At 39.2% G+C, this 22443-nt stretch overlaps 2 protein-coding genes across 4 annotated transcripts in view; one reads left to right on the top strand and one right to left on the bottom strand.

Moving 5' to 3' along the window:
• ZFP91 (ZFP91 zinc finger protein, atypical E3 ubiquitin ligase) overlaps positions 1-12599 on the bottom strand; it is a 53543-nt gene extending 40944 nt beyond the window's left edge. For both annotated transcript variants that reach the window (XM_041773722.1, XM_041773721.1), the window contains exons 1-2: positions 11457-12599; positions 6918-6946 (exon numbers count right to left, since the gene is read on the bottom strand). In XM_041773722.1, the coding sequence (XP_041629656.1) occupies positions 6918-6946; positions 11457-11806 (379 nt within the window). In that variant the 5' untranslated portion in view covers positions 11807-12599. The remainder of the gene's footprint in view (positions 1-6917; positions 6947-11456) is intronic.
• A 2385-nt stretch (positions 12600-14984) lies between these two features.
• The window catches only part of LPXN (leupaxin), a 37833-nt gene continuing 30374 nt past the window's right edge, over positions 14985-22443 (top strand). The window contains exons 1-2 of one of the 2 annotated variants that reach the window (XM_041773174.1): positions 14985-15154; positions 20753-20910. In XM_041773174.1, coding sequence (XP_041629108.1) covers positions 15142-15154; positions 20753-20910 — 171 coding nt within the window. In that variant the 5' untranslated portion in view covers positions 14985-15141. Of the gene's footprint in view, positions 15155-20752; positions 20911-22443 lie in introns of those variants that run through there. The other variant, XM_041773175.1, reaches the window with a different exon arrangement.

Below are 22443 nucleotides of genomic sequence, written 5' to 3' on the forward strand. Positions count from 1 at the left end.
ACTAATTAATAATATATGCATCAACAGCACTAGTTATAAAGGCCAATAACTAAAAGCTACCCAAATACCAATTGACAGTAAAATGAATAAATACTTACACAATGGAATATTATACAATGAAAACGAACAATCTCTCCCAAACACAACCTAAAGAAATCTCATATAATGGTGGGCAAAGAAGTCCTACCCAAGAGTATATACTGTATCATTCCATTAATATAGAATCAAACAAGTAGCAAAATGGATTTGTGCTGTTCAAAGTCAGAACGGTGGCTATACTTGGGGGTAGCTGATCAGGTTCTCTATCTTGAGCTGGGTGATGATTATATGACAGGGCTTGCCTTGTGAATATTCACAAAGCTGTACATTTATGATAAAAGCACTTCTGCATATGTATTGTATCTTAACAGACTTCCAAAAAGATCACCTGTAAACCTAGGGAAAAAACAGAATTATCAAATGTCCTTCAGTCAGGTAAGGATTAAATAAGTTATAGGACATAATTTATTTGTAGTAGCTATGGTTGGATGCCTGTCAAGTATCTATTTACCCCTTCCTCTTTCCTTAAAGAGTCAATCCCACTCCTAGAAAATGGTGGAGTTCCTGATCAGTGCAAGCTAAAGGCTTTCAAAGTATAGTTTGTGAACTCCTAGATGTTAACTAAGACCTTTTGAGAAGTATACAACGTCAAAACTCTCCAAAAAAAACCCGTACTAAAATTTTGATTTGAATTAAATTTCATTTGTGTATTACAATGGGGAGAAATGACATCTTAACAATATTGAGCCTTCAAACCATGAACAAGGTACATCATTTGTTCCATTTATTCGTCTTTAATTTTACTCAACAATGTTTCGTATGTTCATGTCTAAGAAGCCCTTAGTAGTTCATTTGTTTAAAAAAAGATTTTATTTATTTAAGAGAGATAGCAAGAGAGAGCACAAATGAGAGGAAGGAGCAGGCTCTCCACTGAGTAGGGATCCTCACTCACTTGGGTCTCAATCCCAGAGGATCGTAGGATCGTGACCTGAGCCAAAGGCAGACACTTAATTAACTGAGCCACCCAGGTGCCCCAGTAGTTCCTATTTTTTGATGCTACTGTAAATGGTATAATTTTTCATTTTATAATTTTAACATTTTTGTTCCTAACATATAAAAATACAATCCTCACATCCTGTATCATGTGAGGTGGCATCAAGATCCCTTTCAGCTTTGCCTTTAACCTTTTTTGAAAACACTGCTTTGAGACCACCATGACATGAAAATGTCTAGACTGAAAGACCAATGAGGAGAGGGATAGCCCAACTGAGAAATAACGAATTTTTATATTTTAAACCATTGAGTTTTTGGATGGTTTGTTAGCAACAAATACCTGATAGAAGAGTTTAGGGAGTGTCACAGTAAAGAAAATAGGGTTTGAAATTACCAAAGAGGCCAAGTTACAAACAGAATCAGCCAATAAGAAGCTAAGATATAAGCTGAGAGCTTAACTAGGATCAAAGCAGCAATGAGGTAGACAGGCAGAAGACACACAGTCACCTCTAAGACAATTACTTGCACTGAAGCTAACAGGGTCTTTGCCTTGATGTAGTTAGGTCAATCTGGCTAGTTTTAATTCAGAGGAGCTTGATCCTTCTTGGACTTCAAAGGTCAGAACATGAAATCAGAGCTAATTCCTTTATATCAGAGCTTGTCTACTCCTGCTTCAGTTTGCTTCCACTAGGGCGTTTTGCTGCATCTAAGTGATTCTGAAAGGAACTGGATCTCAATATAAAAGAATTACTATATATTACAAAACAAACATAACTGTTGTCTAAAATAGTTTATATATAAGAGCTGAATCATTATAGGCAAACTGTTACAAAGTTATTTCTTTCTATGTCAGGGACAGAAAGACTCGCTTATCTGAATGATAAAACATCCTGTAAACTGAAATGAGCTGATAAACCCCAGGCGCTTTCTAAGCCCATGTTACAATCCACATATGTATGGTATGTCAGTACTTCTAGAAAACTAGAACAGAGAGGAAGAACCACAGGAGGTCTAGATCATTTGAACTAGAAAACGGTTTAAAGGGTGTGGGGCATTCCCAACAAGGAAACAGATGTGAATAGATCTTTCTCATACTGAGAGAAATAATATACCTGCTACCTTAAGATAAAGGCCTAGAAGAAAGTAGGACTAAGAAAATGCTCATGTACTGTCAGTCATCTGAGACATGAACATTATTATAACACTCAAACTTGAGTTTCTGAAACCTGATCAGGTGTATTTCTATAATTAGCTCTGCTTTGTTTCCCATAAATAATCAGTAAAGTCCACTTTGAAATATTCCAACATCAGCAGTATAAAGAGAAATCAAGGAAAGTGAGGCTCTCTTTTAAAAATTTCTACTAAAGCCAACTTTAGAAAAGTATCATTTAATATGTGAAGAATACTTCAGTTAAAAGTGATCATATATTGATTGTTAGGTCTGAAACTAAGTGTATGCCTTTTTAACCTAGTGATTCTCCTTCCAGAACACTCTTCTATTCAAAACCAGTAAGATTTTAACTAGGGAAACCAGGTTACTGGCAAGAAGACTCAAAAGCTTTCAATTAAGAATTGTGAAGCTGATGCCAAGAGTAACTTCTCACATCATCCTTTTGTACAACTCAAGTGGTAAAATTTTTTTTAAAGATTTTATCTATTTATTCATGAGAGAGAGAGAGAGAGAGAGAGAGAGAGAGAGAGAGAGATAGAGATAGGGAGAAGCAGGCTCCATGCAAGGAGCCTGACGTGGGACTCGATCCCAGGCCTCTGGGATCAGGCCCTGGGCTGAAGGCGACATTAAACCGCTGAGCCACCCGGGCTGCCTCAAGTGGTAAAAATTAAAGTCAGATTTTTCTCAATGGAGTGGGAAAAACAGATGGGAATGCCTGTTTATATATTTAAGAGTAACACAAATATTGTTTAAGGGTACTGGAAATGACAGGATAAAAAATACAAGGTATTCCAACAGAGGAAAAATGAAATACTGATGAAATCAAAACTATAAAATTGTTCAAAGTAAATAAATTCTAATTTTTAAAAGAGAGGCACCTGGTGGCTCATTTGGTTGGGTGTCTGCCTTCAGCTCAGGTCATGATCTTAGGGTCCTGGGATCAAGCCCCATGGCAGGTTCCCTGTTCATGGGGGGGGGGGGGGTGGAGGGGTCTCTCCCTTTCCTGCCCCTCTCCCTGCTCATGCTCTCTCTCAAATAAAATCTTAAAAAAAAAACCCCACAAAACTATTATCTATAAATTAGATCAATTAAAACAAAAACTGAGGATGTGGTCCAGGAAAGAAAATTAAAACAAGCTAATATTTTAGTAGTAATTTCAGGTATTATGCTGATTATAAACTAGATACGACAGTCAAAGCTCTAAACATAAGTAACTCCCCAGGTTTGTAATGAACTTATTTGAGGACTATCTAGACAATCCTTTGTAAAAACATTACTACCCCATCCATAATATGAGTAACTGAAACAGTTAAATGATTTTGAATAAAAGGTGAGACCCAGAGTTTAATACTTTCAAATTTTCATGCACCTAGTGCTTCAAAATATGTTTTCTACAAATTCTAACTATATAAACTATCCCTTAAAAAGGGGAGGGGGGGCTATCTTATAGTCAACTAAATTAAGTAGTTACTGCATACTTTGGTATTTATATTGTTTATTACTCACAATCAAAATCTGAGAGGTCCTGCAATAAGCTAGCACACTGATGACTCAAGTACCTACTACATTTGACTCTAATACTCATTATTCCACGAAAACACATGAAACTCCCTTTAGTAAACATTAAGATAGTCTTTTTTTTTTTAAATAAGGTTTTATCTTGCACAGTTTTAGTTGGAGGTTTAAAAGAAAAAGAAAATTAGTGGCTAAAGTAACACTAGAATTACTAAATAACTACACTGAGGCAAACTATCCCTGTACTTCATTATCATAAGAATAGTTATTGGTTTAAAACAGAAAACAGAAGGAAAACAAAGCCAGGTTAAAGAAAGGACCCTGCCAGGCTCCATCCCTCAAAATTTCTACTAAACCTCTTGGAAGCTCCACTGTGATGATGATAATCCTCTGGCAGTGGTAAACTAATAGCTTTCACATTTCAAGTTTTCCCCTTTTAGCTTCTTCTGTGTGGGATGCTCTTCATCTGGCTATTTGCATATTCTGGTCTCAACTCAAATGTCACCTTCTCAAAAGAGGTCTTCCCTTGAAATCTTAATTTCATCAAACATTATCACATTATTTTAATCAAGTAAGTGTTTCATTGTAATGATTTGATTACCAGCACAACCTAGTACCTAAAATGGGGCTGGGCACATGGCAGGATGCTCAATAATTACTTGTTCAATGAATAAACAAACACTATTTTTGTAAATTTTCATTTGTTTTTATGTATATTCAATTTCCATTTGTTTTATACATACCCATCAGGATTAAATAAATGAACAGGGACCACTATTTACTTCAGTGTGAAGAAAGAACATGGCACTCTGCAACTTGATATAATTTAAAAACAGCAGCCAAGTTGTTTTTTGTGTGTGAGCAATATTATTTGTTCAAACATGTCCATGGTTATTTTTGAAGGAAAGTATATAATTTCTAGTCATTTGGAGTAAGTAAGAGTAAAAACAATCTTGAAAATATCTTGTCAATATTAATAAAACAGCTAGCAGTACCTCTATAAAATATCAAAACCTGTTCAAAGTTTTGAAAAAAACCTCAGTCTCTGAAATAAGTATAAGTTACTTTAGTTAAAATTCAACAGACTCAACGTGAAAACTATTCCAGAGTAACAGAACAACTTTCTGAGAAGTGACAAGAAAAAGGGAAAGAATTGAGGTAAATTCTAATACTATAAAGCAAGCGAAAAAGTGACCACCACAGCCTTTATTCCCTGATCTAGTTGTTTAAATTCATGTAAGAATCGGTTATGTACCTATATACCATTCAAAGTTGAGCAGCCACCATAATAGATAAACCAAGAGATGAAAATGGGAGTTGGAGAGTATTTCTTCAAAATTTTATAAACATCTACCTTTTACTGAGCATTCATTGGATTCCAGGTATTATTTGCAATAAAAGGCAGAACTTGAATTCAAAATCTGAGCTCTAATATTAGTTCCAGAGCACTTAATAAGTGAATTAGAGTGAGATTGATTTTTAGACTGAGTTACCCAGAATGCAGTTTTACTCTAGCCACAGCTGCACAACTACATAACAAGCCAACTCTTCTGGTTTAAGACACCTACACAAAGAGCAATTAATTTATCTCCAACAGGGATTCAAAATTTCCACCACACCCTCCAAGTTCTCCTCAAGGCAACCCCAAATAATTTCTTTATACATACTCTTAATAGACACATGAAGTAATTTTAGCTCTGATAAAGGCAGGTTGGGGTTTTATAAAATAAAAACTGCTCTGGTACTTGACTGTCACCTGTCTCTACATTTTCATCACATTATAACATTTCAAAATGACCTCTGAATAAAAAGACCTTCCATTCTTGGCAGACATACCCTTTTTTTCAAGTAACAGCAGCAAAAACCCCCAAAATTTGCTAGACAAATTAGTCTGCAAAGTTTTCTACACACAAAAAAATCTGCCTAGAACAAATCCTTTTGCCTGGTAAACTATGAAATACTAGCCTCAGACTCTAAAATTCAGAGAAAAAAGAAACCTAAATCACAGATATCTAATTATTTACAAATCAGCCACCAATTCAAGTTGCTGGTTCTTAACCATAGTATCATTCTTCTAAGCAGCATAAAATCCTGATTTTAAACTTGCCTTATACATGTTACATATGTTATACATTCTCAAAGTATTCTTTATGAGAAGAAAAATCTTTTAACTTTTCATATACAAACACACGTACATATACAATACATGGGCCAACCCTCAGTGATTAAGCTTTCTGACAGACAATGAAAAATGCTTAGAAGTGTATCTGTTCCAGTTTTTTTTTTTTTTTTAAATTTTTTATTTATTTATGATAGTCACAGAGAGAGAGAGAGAGAGGCAGAGACACAGGCAGAGAGAGAAGCAGGCTCCATGCACCCGGAGCCCGACGTGGGATTCGATCCCGGGTCTCCAGGATCGCGCCCTGGGCCAAAGGCAGGGGCCAAACCGCTGCGCCACCCAGGGATCCCTCTGTTCCAGTTTTAAGAAGGATGCTGGATATTTGAATTTAGCATCAAGAAATGCAGCCAATAACTAGAAAAATTAGAGTATTTTTTACATGAATATATTTTATATGAATAATGAAAAGCAACTGGCACAGCATGTTAAGGGCAATTTTAATAACCCAATCTGCAAAGTCAGAATGAAATCTTTTTAAAAACATGTTTAAAAAGAAAAAGGTGGACATTAGCTTTCCTTCGTATTCCAAATAAGCAGAAGACTACATTTAATACACATATTTGGTTTGGTAAAACTCTTTAAAGGAAAACAACTTAATGATCCCATTTAATTATTCACCAGGCTGAAATCTTAGAACGCTTTTCTTTCCTCATTCTTCAAACTGCATTTATAATTTGAGTCTCTACCAGCACCAAGATTTTTGTCTATGCTTTACTCTCTATGTTGTGTACCATTCCTCTCGTTACTTTACTAAAAAGCATATAGCTTAAAACAAATTGCAATAAATTGACATTAAATAATCTGACTCCCCATCATTAGGTTTCCAAATAATGCCTAAGTGTTCCACCAGCCCAAACCTCTTAGCTGTTTAAACAAGTTCTAACTTCTCCAATTATTTTACTAAATAAAGATTACTTTTAAATGGGAACGATTTGAACTATCAGGATGAAGCCTACTCTATCAGATCATAAAAATAATCAGCATAATATACACGACAGATTAAGAATGACCAAGTCTTACCTTTGTCAGTTGTTACTTTGTCTACACATCTGAAAGAAATGAGAACCAAATATTAAATTAACAATCTTGCATACTTTCTTAAAACACAGATATTTATCTCTTTCAGGTTCATCTCCAGAATGATACAGAAAGCATCTAGTGTGATCAATAGAACTTTCTGCAGTGATGAAAATATTCCATATCTGCAGTGTACAATGATAGTCACTTGTGGCTACTGAGTACTTGAAACAGCTTCTTTGTAATTGAGGAAGTGAATTTTTAATTTTAATTAATGTAAATTTAAAGAGGTATGTTGCTATCATATCTGTCAGCATACAGCTAGAGTATCATTGAAAAACAGGTTTCAACTGTAAAAAAAATCAATACAAAGAAAATATCTCTGATTTTGTTATATTAAGTGGTCATATAAGAAAATGTCTTTCTTTTACCAAATGCAGTACGTAGGGGTGAAATAATGGAGATTTCCTGTAAAATATTTTTGCCAAAAAAGAAAAAAAAAGATAGAAGTAACAAACATGGCAAAATCTTGATAACTACTAAATCTCGTGGTAAATACTGGGCATTTCATTGTTCTATTTTTTTCTTTGTGTCTACTGGACAATTTTCATAACAAAACGTTAATGAACCTAACAGAAAACCCCAAATTATTCAATTTACCCAAGTCAAAATTTATTTCTACAAAGGAAACAGACTGGACCTCAGAAAGAAACGTAACATGTATTTTACAAATTAGCAACAGTAAAGAGTCTAAGGTGTTATAAAATGATTTAAAAAATGTTTTTGTTATGTTTTAAATTTGGTAACATTTCTATCATGCATAACTGTTAAGCACAGTATAAAGAACCTCTACCCTGGAGCCATTACCCAAATTCAAAAGTCCACAGGTCTTGGATCTTTACAATAAAGATGTCACACAGTATCTCTGAGCCAGTATAAAGGTGTTTTTTTTTGTTGTTTTGTTTTTTTGAAAGCAAACCTGATTTAAATGAGGACTGTTATGTTATAAAAGAATATCCAAGCAAATAGAGAACCTACAACATAATACAAATTTTGTTCTCTTTAGAAAGAACAGCTGTTTTCTCATTCCATTTTTTTAAAAGCTTGGTATTATCATTTTAAATTATGTCACCAATGTCCCAATTAATAAGTAACACAAGATAACTGCCGATCATCCTAGCTCTAAAGAGAAGTACAGATGTAATTAATACTAATTTTGAAACATTACACAATAAACTTTTCTCCAAAAACCTTTTGGAATGAGCAGATGTTTCTATTACCATATGGACTGCCCTGGGAGCAAAACTCAAAATTTTAAAGTTATACAACTGGAATTTTCTCCAAAGAGCCATAAAACTTGTTTCAATTCAGAACATTACTGCCTTTTCATTCTCACTATCCATGACACTCACCTTTTCCTTACAAAAGGATATAGGAAGTGTTACCCAAAGGTTTACTATCATTTTACCTTAAACAAGAAAATAAAGCAAAAAATGGAATTTCACATCCCAGGAAATAGAGCACTATTTGTTTCATTTGTAACCCACTTGAACCTGTAGGAGTACCTCTAAGAATATTCAGTTTTAGCCAATAAGGGGTTACTCAATAGATAAATTGGAAGTTTAAACATGTATTTATAAGGTTTTATAAGAAATTCATTGGATATGAAATGCAAAGGATTATCATGGTAGAATGAAAAAAGAAGCCTTTTTGCAATTTAACTTAGTTTACCATATAGTTCCCATATTAAATGTTTTAACTTTATGAATCAGAAAAAATTGGTACTATATGTATTTAAAATTAAATATGTACATAAACATCTGCATTTAAAATTTAAGAATCAGAACTCTAGATTTTATTGACCAAAATACAGGAAATGATGAGCCCAATTCTTAAGTAATACTGATATATAACCTTTCTTCAAATTTGGTCTATCTTTCCTTACTATGAGCCTGTAAGTTTTATTTTAAAATGATTTTAGCACTAACTTTATGCCTTTCTCTGGAGCAAATTCACTAAAAAGTTATTTCCTTTCACAAAGATTTCCTGTTCTTTTCATTAACTTTTCAAAGTTTCAATGCAAATGAAAACACTGTTAACAGGCATTGATGCATACAAAAACTGTAACCTAATTATCATACACATCTATGCCTGCAACCAATTATAAATTACCAATTACAGATGAAGACACAGATTTAAAGAGCTTAAGTGACTTGCCCGATGGTCACTTAGTGAAAGCTGGGACCACAAACTTTCTGACTATATAGTCCAATGCTTTTTCCACTGCACTACTTTGCCTTCTAGTAGAAAAAGAGGTTTCAATCAATCCATATCTCTGTACTCATTGAACTTTCAACTGTAAATTTTGCTGTCACTTAAATCAAGAGAAACAAATGTAGGTGAAACAGTTATTACCGAGAATCTATAGAAGAAATGGGATATGGTAGAAGAACTTGACAGAACAAGTGATTAGAGATAAATCTTCTACTTCCTTTTTAAAAACTGCCTCATGTTATTATGAAAATGAAGGATGTCAGAAGGTAGTTGACCAGGATTCAGTAAACTGATACTCAAAATCTCATGAAATGTCATAAAGGATTAAATTTCGTAATTAAAGCTTATCGCTCTGAAAATCTGTAAATCATGCATACATGTTTGACAAACCTCCACTATAATCAATTCATCTTCCCCTCATACTGCAAGGTCCTTGAAGACAAGGACCACGTCTCATTTACCTTTATAAAGCCTAGCCTAGCACAGTACCAGGCCCAGTTACTGCTCAATCATGATTTACCCAGCTGAAAAGCTTTAGAACTCCTTTTATTTCCAGGGCATGCAGTAAATAAACCGAAAACACGTAACAAATAAATTATCACTATGAAAATTTTAACAATCCGATCAAAACTACGGAACTTAAAATACGCAATCAATATATAGCTCTGAGGCTAAGAAGAAGGTAAAAGAACACTACTATCTTTTATGACACTGGATGCAAAAGGGAGGGACATTAAGAATTAAGACTGTATCCCTTTCCCCACAGGGAATAATATGGAGAAAAAAACGGAAGGAATTTCATTAAGTCATCTTCATCCAAGTCCAACGGTTTTAATATTGTGGATGTAAAAAGACTCGTAAGTACTTTTTTTGCCAAGAGTTAGTGGAAAAAAAAAACTACAAGGTGGAAAAAATTACTGCACTAGGTGTCATTATCTTAAGATATCATTTCTGAAAGTAAAAAACTGGTAGAATGAGCAGGTAAGGATGGAAGGGGATTTAAAAATATATTAAGTTATTAACCATCCCAGGTTCAGCAACAGAGATGAAAAAAATCGTTTAGGAATGTTATTTAAGTTAACATAATTTAGAGAATTTATTGTGTAAACTACAGTTCTATGGACAACAAAAACCTGTACTTATAAATCATTGGAATAACATTCCAAAATTTGAAGCACATGTCATACTGCAATATACCTTTGAATTTTCACTCTCTGAGAAGTTTCTAAGGCAAGCATGCGAGTCACAGACTTAATTCTTAATTTTGGAACAGGTGTGTTTCAAGTCCTAAATGTGATGGAAGTCAAATCTTGGCATAATCTCTACGGGAGGGGGCACTTAAAGTTAGGATTCCCTCCGCTCCAATTTCCCCCTTTACCAATATTTTTTCACTTCAAAGTAAGCCCAAAGACACAAATGACGTTTTCAGTAACGAGCTCAATGGCTAATATGATTAATTTCTACAATTTACAAACGCATACACTGCAGGATTTTCAACACAGGGACATTTTAATACTAACAACTTAAAATATGTATGTTCCTGGTCCCTCCATGGTCTCTAGAGAATAAAACAATTCCTTTGAGAGCTTTCGCAGCCTCATTTTTAAGGATGAAGTTCCTACATTTAAACATAAGCACAAGAAAAACCTAAAAAGACAAACAAAACCACTAAAAATCACCTAGCTAATTTTGTATGAAAGACTACACAAAATCCGCAGAGCCACGTTCTTACCCTAAGTACCAGATTTCTAAAACAAGTGAACGTGACGTGCAAATTCAGGAGAGCGGTAAAAGCTCCGTGAAGCTACTAGTACCACCGGGTTCTGGAGCTAATTAGTGGGGGGGGGGGGGGGGGGCGCACACACTTTCCAAGGCTAAGATCGTGCTGATTTCCTAATGGGGATGTGATGTAATAGTGGAGAGCCGCCGTCCGAGGGGCAGGGACAGGCTGACAAAGGGAGCGCAGATGCCAGAGTGCGGGCCAAGCCGGCGGCGGCAGGGAACGGGAGGGTCACCGAGGGGCAGGAGAGGTGCGCCGCAGCAAGGGCGACTTCAGGGAGGGGGGCAGCGGCCCCACAGGCGGGGACGGGGAGGGCCCCCGAGGAGCCGTCAGACCGCGAGCGGGGGAGCGGCGTGACATCTGGCGTGCGAGCCGGCAGGGGGCAGAGCAGGCAGGATGTCACGTGGAGCGGGCGCTACGGGAGCCGGGAGGGCTGCGTGCGGACACAGGGGGGTCTTTCCCACCGCCTGAAACACTGCGTTACTCACAGGAGTCGCGGACTCTTCTTGCCCTGAGCTGGAGACGGGGGCTTCGCGGCCTGGGACTGCTGCCCTGGGGCGTCGGGAGGCCTGGCGCTGGGGCTGCTCCTCCGCCGGCGGGGATACTCGGCCTTCCTCCGGCGAGACACAGCGGCGGCGGCGGCGGCCGCAGCGGCCCGGCCCCGGTCCCGACCTCCCCTCAGCACGCGGCTGCTCGTGGTCCCCGCAGGCGCCGCGGCCGCCGCCGCCTCAGGGGGCTGCTGTTGGGGCTCCTCGGGAGCCGCCTTGGCCGCCGCCGCCTCTCCCCCTTCCTGGTCCTGCTGCTCCGGGGGTCTCGGCTCTTCCGTCTCCCCCGGCATCGGGGCTCGTCCGTCCCCCACCCCCTCGTCCCAGGCGGCGGAGGCGGAGGCGGCGGCGGCCGCGGCGCTGCTCCCCCCGCCCCCTTCGCCTCCCGGAGCGTCCGGCTCAATCTCACTCTGCGCTCCTCTTCCCCCCCCTCCCCTCCGCCCGGCTCCGAGGGCGCCCCCCCCGCCCCCTGCCACTCAAGGCCCGCTACCGCCGGCGGCGCGCGCGCGCCCGCCACAGACGTTCAGCGGACCAATGGGAGAGGAGGGACGGCTTCCTCGCCCTGCCCCTCGTCGTCTCTCACGTAGCGACGTCCCGCGTTCCCTCCCCCACCCCTTCCTTAGCCAATCAGGAAACGGCTCTAAGGGAGCGCGCGAGGTTTCCTTCCCCGCGCACCCGTTCTCACCGTTAAACGGCTGCGTCTCGCGACAATCCTAAAGTGACCTTCCTCCTCCTCCACCCCCCCGCACGCGCCACGAGCTCAGCGCGCGCTAGGGGCAGTGGGAGGAGCAGGTCCCGCGAGGAGATTGGTGGGAGGAAAACGCACCTTTTTCCCCGCCTCGCGCGCACCCCCGACTGGCTGCGCGCGCACCTGCCTCCCTAAGGAGCCGCTAATGCCACAAGGCTCTTTCTATCCTCCTTCCTTAAGCCGCGGAAGTAGCCTCGGCGTTCTTCTGCCTCCACCCCGATCCCACTTTCCTGTCTGTGGCCTTTCTGTCCCCAGCGCCGCCAGGTCTTGCGGGAACGAAGGGGGAAATTTTTTGAGTTGTCGCTTCTCCTTTAAGAAAAAAAACCCCGTCGGCAGCCGGATGAAAGTCTCTGAAAAAATGGCGGCGGTAGAACAGAGGCGGGGTCGTGAGGGCAAGGAGGGCCCGCCTCTTGGCGCATGCGCTGGGTTAACTTGTCAAAAGGCACCCTGGGAGATGGAGTCTTAAAGAGCCTAAGCTGGGGCGGGAGGGGGGGGTGGGGGTGGAGGGGGTGGGGCGATTAGAAACCGGAGGCGGAGAGGATGCCGGGAAGGTTTTGACTGATGCACGCTGGGAAAGGTAGTTTGCTCTTTCTGCAGTGGCTGTTTGCTCTTTCTGGGAGGTAGTGTTTCCGGGTTAGGCCGCGACGACCGCACAGATCCTGGCAGAAGTGGCGAGTGGATTGCTGGTCGGGATAGGTTGGGACGGTTTTTGTAGACTTTTTAAGTTGGCGTTGACGGGACATTTCTTGGGTGGCCGCGTTAGTAGCGCTTTGTCCGGATTGGTTACTTCGCACCTCCTAGGGTTCACGCCTGCAGTATTCGCCTCGTCATCCTGTAACTCACTACCCTGTGAGCTCCTGGAGGTCAGGGACCGAATCTGGATCCGTCGGGTGCTCGGGGCGTAGCGCCAGTTCCCACCAATCAATCACTTGGTTCTTAATAAAAGCCTGGAAAGAATTGTAGAGCTACTGTTCTACTAGATGTCGGTGCCCAGTAGCTGGCGTCGGGTGCTTTGACCTGGCTGTGGTCCCCGGGCTGCAGCGGGGGGGGGGTGGGGGGGGGGTGGGGAGTCCTGTTAGCGTGGTTCTGTGACCTACTCAGAAACCAAAGGCCTCCTTCGTGCCTCCTGCCTCGAAACCACTCGGCTTCTGTGGTTTTAAATGTTTCTGCTGCACAGGAAGCACAGAACAGCAGCTTTGTCAGAAATTACTTTTATGTCCACCAGCGCGTGCAGCTAAATTATCCTAATGCGTCAAACGGGAGTTTTCCATTTGTTTTCCAGGTTGCATTCCACGACAGCAGTGGGCCTCCAGCATGCCTTCATTTCTTCCTTTCATGCACAAAAATCAAAGAGTGGTTCTTACCCCTGGAAAAATGAAGCATCTGGGGCTTACACACACACACACACCCCTCGCCCCCCAAGCGGATGAAAACAAGACCTGGGGATCCAATTCTAAATTTCACATTAATCATTCATTTTAAGCTGCAGATGGAGTCTAATATTTGCAAGCCAAGTGCTGAAGTGCATTTTTCCTTTCAGTGTTTTGGCTCAGTTACCACTTAAGATTCGGCAAATGTCTTATATTCGCCATCAAGCATTTTGCACTTTCAACGAGACTAGTGGCATTTCAGTTGTAAAACCTGTGTGGATGGGAATTTGTTTCAAATCCATTTGGACTTTTGGAACAGCACTGACATCCAATGGCTGCTCAAAGTAATGCAGAGTGGGAATCTCCTTTTGATTAAAAAAAAAAATCTTAGCATCACAGGGGAATGGGAGAATGAATGATTCCTTTACATCAACATAAAAAAAGACCTCAGTGTTGGAGAGGAAAGATCACAGGCACTGAAACTAAATCTGGATTATAATAAATAGCAAAGCTATCTGTAATTCTGTTATCTTTAGCAAGTTACTATCCCTTGAATATATTTCACCACTGGTAAAAATGGAAGTAATATTATGTTTCAGAGGGCCATAATTATAGTTCCTTACATACTGCTTTCCCATAATAAGCCTATTGTAAATGTTTTATTTCACTTGACATGGATAAAAAATCACAGCGATAAAAAAGTTGAAAGTCAATCTCAGGATCCCTTTTCAGAGAAACTATTAGGCAACATTACTAGGCAGAAATTGTGCTTCCTGAGACATCTGCAGCTTGACACCTTGTGTCTGGTCTTCCGGTTTTATTCTTCATGATCACTATAGTTGTGTTTTAGACCCCAGAAATAACCAAGCCCTGAAAAAATCCCAATGTGACTGCTACTCTGCCCTACTTTTAATGGATTTGCACTCTATTCAAGGAAGCTGGTAAGCATAATTTCTGAATCAGTAAATAAAGATAGCAAAATGAATTGGGTGCTGGTTAACTGATAGAAATTTTATGAAGGAGACTGCTTCCACAGTCATGGCTTTACACACACATTCACACCCAGATAGCAGGTTTTCTGATGCACAGTCACAGTGCCATAGACCCACATTGGGGAACAACGCAAGTGCAAATCTGTGGTCCCATGAATTCAAGATGAATCCTGACGCATAGTAGGTGCTCAATTTTTTTCGAAGTTAATTTCGAATCTTTATCACCCTGGCCAATGCACTAACAGAACTCAAATCCTTCTATGCACCTTATATGTCCCATTTTCAAAACCCTAACTTACCAAAAAAAAAAAAAAAAAAAAAAAGCAAGAAAGAAAAAAAAAGGAAAAGAAACTCACCGAATCAAAAGAGAGGAAGTGCTAGGCAAATACAGGAACCAAAAAGGGTTATAGAGGCAGCTTCACGCTGTCTCATTCAGTTCCTTTGTGGTCCTCTTGTTCAGCACATGCCAAAGCAGTTCCTTACAACCTGTGGGACCAGAGCATCTTGCGTGTGTGACGATGGAAGAGTTGGGTGAGTGAGGACCATCTTGGAGGAGAAACTTGAGGAAATGGAGACTTGGCTGCCATCTCTGTGTGGTGGGGTGTACTTGAAGCTAGAGGGAGGGTGGAAGATTTTGTTTCCACTTCTCTCCTGACCTCAGCCCAACCAAGAGTGAAGCAGGAGGAACTATGATTGTTTTGGGGAACTCTGGGTTCACTCTTTGCAGCAGCACAAATAGGCGAAGAGATTGGTGCTCACCAGGGGAAACTTTGCACACATATTTTTGGATTGACTTATGATTGAGATCGTCATTTTATTATGAGTATTTGCCCCTCGGGGGCTGTTGCTGGTCATAGGGTGGTCGCATAGTTGGCACCTGCAGATTTGTGATTTAGGAAGAAAAAAAGAAAAAAGGGAGAGGGATAAAGGGGGTATTACGAGGAGAAGAAATGGACCAGAAGAACAAGAATGAGGCATCTGTAAATGTTGGAGAAAGGCCAGGGTGGTTTCATTTGTTCCATGGTTTAGTATTAAATCAAGGAGAATTAGTGCTTAAAACTCCAGTGATTCTGTTGCTAAGCTTTTTAGTCAGAGGAATTCTGAAGGAACAGATTACTATGGCCTACAAATATGATACTCTTTCCATTTCAAACAATTAAAACCAGCAGTGAAACAATTGGCCACATTGCTTGGAGAGATCTCTGATTCCCAGTCTTTGGAGTAATGGAAGGTTTGTCATTCTTGGGATTCATTCCTTTTCCTTTGCTGACTTTTGTTGCTGGCATCCTTACTAATACTGAGTCACTAACATTTTACTCAATTTCCAAGCTGTATTAATTCCAGAGTGTCCTGGGTTTTTGTATGTTTGGGGTATGTCAAAAGTGTGAACAACTATAAGCACGTCTTGCGTATTGTCTTTTTTTTGTTGTTAGTTGTTTGGAGGGTAATTTGAGAGCTAGAGGAGCAGAGAAAGGAAGATAGGCAAATTACAGGAGGGAAGAGATGTTAATGATTTATTAGATATAAATAAATAAATACTGAATTGTTTTGGAGGTAAAGTCTATTTTGATGCATGGAGTAGAACATGTTTTGGATTTGGAGTAGAATCCAGATTTTTAGTCTGTGTGAGAGTCGAGGACGTTCACCTTTCTGCCTGAGTTCTAATCCAGCTCACTAGAATCTAGCCCTTCTTTCTTATTTTAGCGATACCTAATGGCTTTCATGCAGCTAATTCAGAAGGAAAGTAATACTTGTTTAGTGACTTAAACTAAAACTTGACATTTTTACATATATTAATCATGTTAGTGTCTGAAACAACTCTTTGAAATGGGTATTATCCTTTTTTTTTTCAATGAAAAAACTGAGAAAAACAATAACTGTGTTCAGTATCACTCGCAGGAGCCCCTGACACCAGAACTTTATTAAGCTACAAGGCATTCTCCCATTTTAGTGTGTTGGCTCAGGTGTTCCAACCCATAGAACAACCCAGATAATTAAAAATTAGATTTGCAGAGTTTTGCACTGCTTGCACAGGATGAACAGTAGATAAATCTGGTCCAGAGATGTGGAAAGTACCAAGCTGCCTGGAAGGTAACATTCATATAATATATCTGGGCGGCTGAACCTCAACTGTTTCTTTAGATTGTCAACAGCTCAGTAATTACCCAAAAGACTTAGAGTGGGTCTTTCTCCTCTGCTGCAGAGGAATAGGGTGGAAGACAAAGGCAATAGGGTCAGCAAAGGCAAGCGGATATTTCCTTTTTGCAGTACTTCCTCTAACATTGGTGGTTTGTTTCTACCCAGCAGATTTTACCTTGACCTTCATTACTCGGAGATGCTAGATAAAGGGGAACCTGAGGCAGACTCTGGCTCTGATTGAAATCACCCCAATCCTTTGAGCTCTCCCAGGAGGCCATACTTTTTTCCTTTCGTGTTGACGTGATTTGATTTCTGCAGATGAAGGGCTATAGGGAAGGACTACAGAGTTTTCCGTCTAATATTGCCCCCCGCCCCCACCCCTCATAATCCCACATTTGTCATACTGAAATTAGTCATCTGCAAATTACGGAATCTGGCAGAAAGCAAGATAATCTGGGGTGTTGGTGTTATGTGCGCTTCTAGGAAACAGGAAGAGAAAGGCCTGTTAACTCATGACCCGGGGGGAGAGTTTCACTAAATTTGGTTCACTGGTTAGTAACCTTCTACTCTTAGAGATATGGTCTGCTTCTCTTAGAGAGGGTCTCCCCTCTCCCCCAATCTTTACTGTCAATGTCTTTTTATTTTGAGTCCAAGAAGATCCATGACTTCTTGTTAGAGCTAAGCTTAGACAACTGGAAAGGGCTGTATCTTAATAGAGGGGTACACAATAAAAATTTGGAACCCAGAAATTGGCATTCAATCTGGCTAGTAAAGCTATGAGAAAACAAGTTTTTCTTTCTCTTTCTACATTAGTTTCCTCTTTTTTTTTTCTTCTTTTTAAGGACCTTTAATTATGAGGAATTTTAAAATATGTAGAAGTAAAGAAAATAGTTTAATGAAATCTATAGTCATCAATCAGCTTAAGCAGTCAACTCTTTTTTGTGTGTGTGTGTGTGGCAAAACCGGTATTTTCATTCTATGTGGAAGGCATGTAAATTGCTGGATTTTTGAGAAGATCATGTGGCATTTTCTGCTATAATAAAATGTATTCATATTATTTGGTTCAGAAAATTCACTTTTAGGAATTTATCCTACAAAAATCCTCTTCTAAATATATAAACATGTATGCTTAAAAATTAATTGTGGCAATACTTGTAACACTGAAAAATTACAAAAGTGAAACACCAAAAATATTGGAAACCTGAAAATGACCACATCTCTACCAATGGAAGAAAAGATAGCTATATATATATATATATATATATATATATATATATATATATACATATATATATATATACATTTTTTTTTAAGATTTTATTTATTCATGAGAGACACACAGAGAGACTGAGAAGCAGAGACATAGGCAGAGGGAGAAGTAGGCCCCATGCAGGGAGCCCGATGTGGGACTCAATCCCGGAACTCCGGGATCACACCCTGAGCTGAAGGCAGACTCAACCACTGAGCCACCCAGGCATCCTCAAGGTATCTATATTTGAGTAGAGGGTACTTTGAAACAATAAAATATCTCACAGATCTAAAGAGAAGTAAAGAAGCTTTCTTTGTACTGACAATAATATGTCCAAGATACATGAAGTGAGAAAATATCTTGCAACAAAGTTGTAATTGTTTTGGAAAAAATAAATGTAAGTGTATATATGCACCCTCAAATCAATGAAAATATAAATATAAAATATTCATAATATTTTTTGTATATATTTTAATGGAGTTCAATTTGCCAACATGTAACACCCAGTGCTCATCACCCAGTCACCCCATCCCCCTGCCCACCTCCCCTTGTTCATTTCCCAGAGTTTCCAGAGTCTCTCACATTTTGTCACCGTCTCTGATTTTTCCCACTCATTTTCTCTCCTTTCCCCTATGATCCCTTTCACTACAGGTCTAGATATATTTTCCACTTCTAGATTCCCTTCGACATACTCAATTTAATTTTGGGAGATATACAAGATATGTTTTTTTTGTTTTGTGTTTTTTGTTTTCTCTGCCTCATTTTGTTTTACAAGGGTGGAAGTTAATACCTTCTAAAACATGACCAGCATGCGCCTAGAACCAAGTGGTATACCATGCTGGTTCATTCTGTGAGATTATATTCTCTCTTCATTCCCATTCTGCCCCCCTCTTTTATCTCATTTATGTTTTTGTGGTCAATGTTTGGCCCCTGTACAAGTATTTTTGTTTTATATAAATTTGGGACTGAGCATCTTCTAACATACAGAACAATGCACTCAGAACCAAGAGGATCACCCTCTAAGACCCCTCAGGTAGACCACATTCTCCCTCCACTATAACTTCATCACCACCACCATCTCCCAATCCCACCCCTTTTTTTTTCTTCTCTTTTCTTTTTTCTTTCTTTTCCTCTTTATTTTTGCTTTTTTCTCTTTTTTCCTTTTTTTCCTTCTTCTTTGGGATTCTTGGCCTTTTATTTTTTATTACTTTGTTTTAAAATTTGTTTTTCACTTTAGTCGTCCTTTTGTTTTATTTTGTTCTGATCTTTGTTTTCATTTTTTGGTCTCTGACCTTGTTGGAATCATCTAGGGTGAAATTTACTTAGGTTGTCGTTGATATTGTCAACTGAGCCTGCTCATACAGCCACTCTTTTGACCAATCTTATCTCATTATACACCCACTCATATCTTTCACTCCTGTATTATCTTAATGCAGTATCAGATATTATATCATGTTCATTGGTAAGCATTTCCCCATAGCCCTTCATCTGCAGGAATCAAATAATGTCAAATAATATAATCCACTGTTTTGCAAACTCTTAAAAACCATCACCTGTGGCAAAAATTCCAGTAGAGATCCACTAGTGGGCATCAACCCACAATTTGAAAAAAATTGTAATAGAATCTCCTCATTATGTAGATGAAAAAACAACTTCAGAGAAGAGCAGATCGTGCCAAGATGGCCCTGAAAATCCACATGAAGATGGAGACTGGCATTTTTGACCTGAAGCTAGTGTAGGGGCTGGGATCAGATAGCCGAGGGTCAGACAAAGTCTGCAGCAGTAGCAGTGTGCCTTAAACTACGTATTTGTCTTTTCTTTTCTTTTCTTTTCTTTTCTTTTCTTTTCTTTCCTTTCTTTCAGAGAGAGAGGGTAGGTAGAGGAAGAGAAAGAGACTCTTATGCAGGCTTCACAGGGCTCAATCTCACAACCCTGAAATCATGACCTGAGCTAAAATCAAGAATGAGATGCTTAACTAGGCCACCCAAGAACCCCTGTCTGTTTCTTGATCTACAAAATAAGGATAATAATATCACCTGCCTTAAAGTATTAGGATGACTAAATGAAATATATAACCTCCTGAGCATAGTGCCTGTAATGTGTACATTTTTATTATTAATTTCATCACAACAGAAAAGTGATAGTGTGATACTTGTTGAGTGCATAGGTTTTTCCTAAGAAAATTACAGGAGAAACAAGTCTCAAGTATTTGGATTGCAACATCATCTTGTTTGATTTTGCAATATCTGTTTTTTCCCTGATCCCTTTTTTCTCCCCTATATACCCTAAAAAACAGAATACATATACTTTGTTTTAAAAATTTTGATACATGCTTGGGACACAAGAAAACATAATCAGGGTTAAGAATAAACATTACTGTCCTGGTGCATTTAGAAAAGTTGTAATTACTTATTTCGTATTGGAGATCTTTGTGGGCAACCCACCCTAAACAAATGATAAAAATTAATACCCTGCAATATAAGAAGTCAAATGCATGAGTGATGCTGTGAAATTGGATGCAACCATAGGAAATAGGTCACAGTATGTGGAGGCACTATACATCTTTTGGGAGAATAGACCACATTCTTGAAGAAAAATAAGGGAAGATATTTGAAGGTAGCCTTCACCCAAAAAAGAAGGAGGTAAATGGAGGCACAGGGGGGACATTTAGGGGGAAATCATCCTAGAGGAAGAATATTTCCATGTTCCGTATTATGATTCTCTTGTGTCTTATAATACAGATGCCTTATTGGAGGAATTGGAGCGATCCACCCTCCAGGACAGTGATGAATCCTCCAACCCAGATCCTCTTCCCCTGGATCAGCACTCCAGAAAGGAGAGTAACCTTGCTGAGACTTCAGAGACTGTTTCAGTTCAGAATGATCCAAGTCCCTTGCCGGTAACTTTTCATTTATTGGAGTACCTTGAACATACATGTTTGAGTGCCTTTCTGAGAATTAATTGTATCTTAAGTAAAATGATGTGAAAGGAGAATCATGTATCCTGGAAAGAGAAAGAAAAATCCCTCTGTGATAACTTGAAGGTGGGGTTTTTGGAAAGGAGAATTGAGAAAATCATCATAGAAGAATAAGCCTTTGAGAACTGAACTTTTTCTAATGAGGGCATGGTAACACAGTATTCCCTAATTTACTTGGAATATTTTGATATGACTCTCTGGGTATCAGAGTTGCATGTTGCAGTTTAACTGGAATGGCACTCACCAAGACCGAGGGGCACCTGGACAAGGCCAAGTGACAGCTCAGACAAGTCTTTTCAGGGTGACTTTTTATGGTCACAACTTTCTAGATCTCTGTTGAATGTGTTAGAAAACTCAATTATTAGTGTACCTACAGATGATGAAGCTCTAGAAAACCAACACAAACAAACTAAACTCATAAGAGATTGTATATTAAAAAAAAAAACAGAAATCCAGTTTATTATTTTCTGGTTAGAGCCAAAACCATTCAAGTAGAACAGAGAATAGTATTTGCTGATACATATATTCCCTTCCTGTTGGTAAGTCTACATGAATCTACTTTATAATTGGGCAGTTGCTTGATGAGAATGGAATTAATGTAAGAGGAATTAAGTACATACTCTTTGTATATAGTGTTTTGATCTCTGATATTGTGATTCCTGCTTGTATACTTGGTGCGAAATCACAGGTTGCATGGACCTGAAAGTTTGAGCCTATGGTTCATTTCACATTTGACTGTTCTTTCCTCCAACTATATATAAATGGTTTTTAAGGATGCACGTTTATTTCTCTCATAGGAAGCTATTGTCTTTTCTCTTCAATGCAGGATCATAGCCAAAGGCTCTGAGTTGGTTTGCTACCCTTCTCCCCTGCCTTTTATTTTCAGAGTAGCAGCCAGAGTGATCCTGTAAAACTTGGATCATGTTATTCCTCTACTGAGAACCCTCTCTGTGAATTTCCATCTTCATTTGAAGTAAAAGCCACGTTCTTTACACTGACCTTAGTGGGGTGACTCTACATCTTGGTTCACTTGGAAGAGTCCTGGGTTTTTGCTTGTTTTCTCAATATCCTATTATTGGATTTGCCATTTACCCTAAATTTTCCATATTTTGTGAAGTTTTCTTGTTAGTACTTACACCAGCATGAATTGATAGACCTCCATTTGGTTCTTTTGCTTTTTTCCAACATCTCATCTAGTAGCATGTGAAATATATTCACTGAACAGAGTTCTAACTTTATTATGGCTAACTCCAAAAGATGGCTAATGATAACTCATTTCTTTTTTCCCTGATCCTGTTCAGAGAGATTCTAACTGGCAAGCACCCTTTCAGGGACAATATGCAGGGTGCTGGTTGTTAAAACTAAGAGCTTAAGCACAGTCAGGGACAGTCAACTCTGATCTTGGGTGGTGGCAGGAAAAAAAATTGTTTTTATTTATTCATCACACACACACAC

Source organism: Vulpes lagopus, chromosome 11, assembly GCF_018345385.1.
Source record: "Vulpes lagopus strain Blue_001 chromosome 11, ASM1834538v1, whole genome shotgun sequence".
NCBI lineage: Eukaryota > Metazoa > Chordata > Mammalia > Carnivora > Canidae > Vulpes > Vulpes lagopus.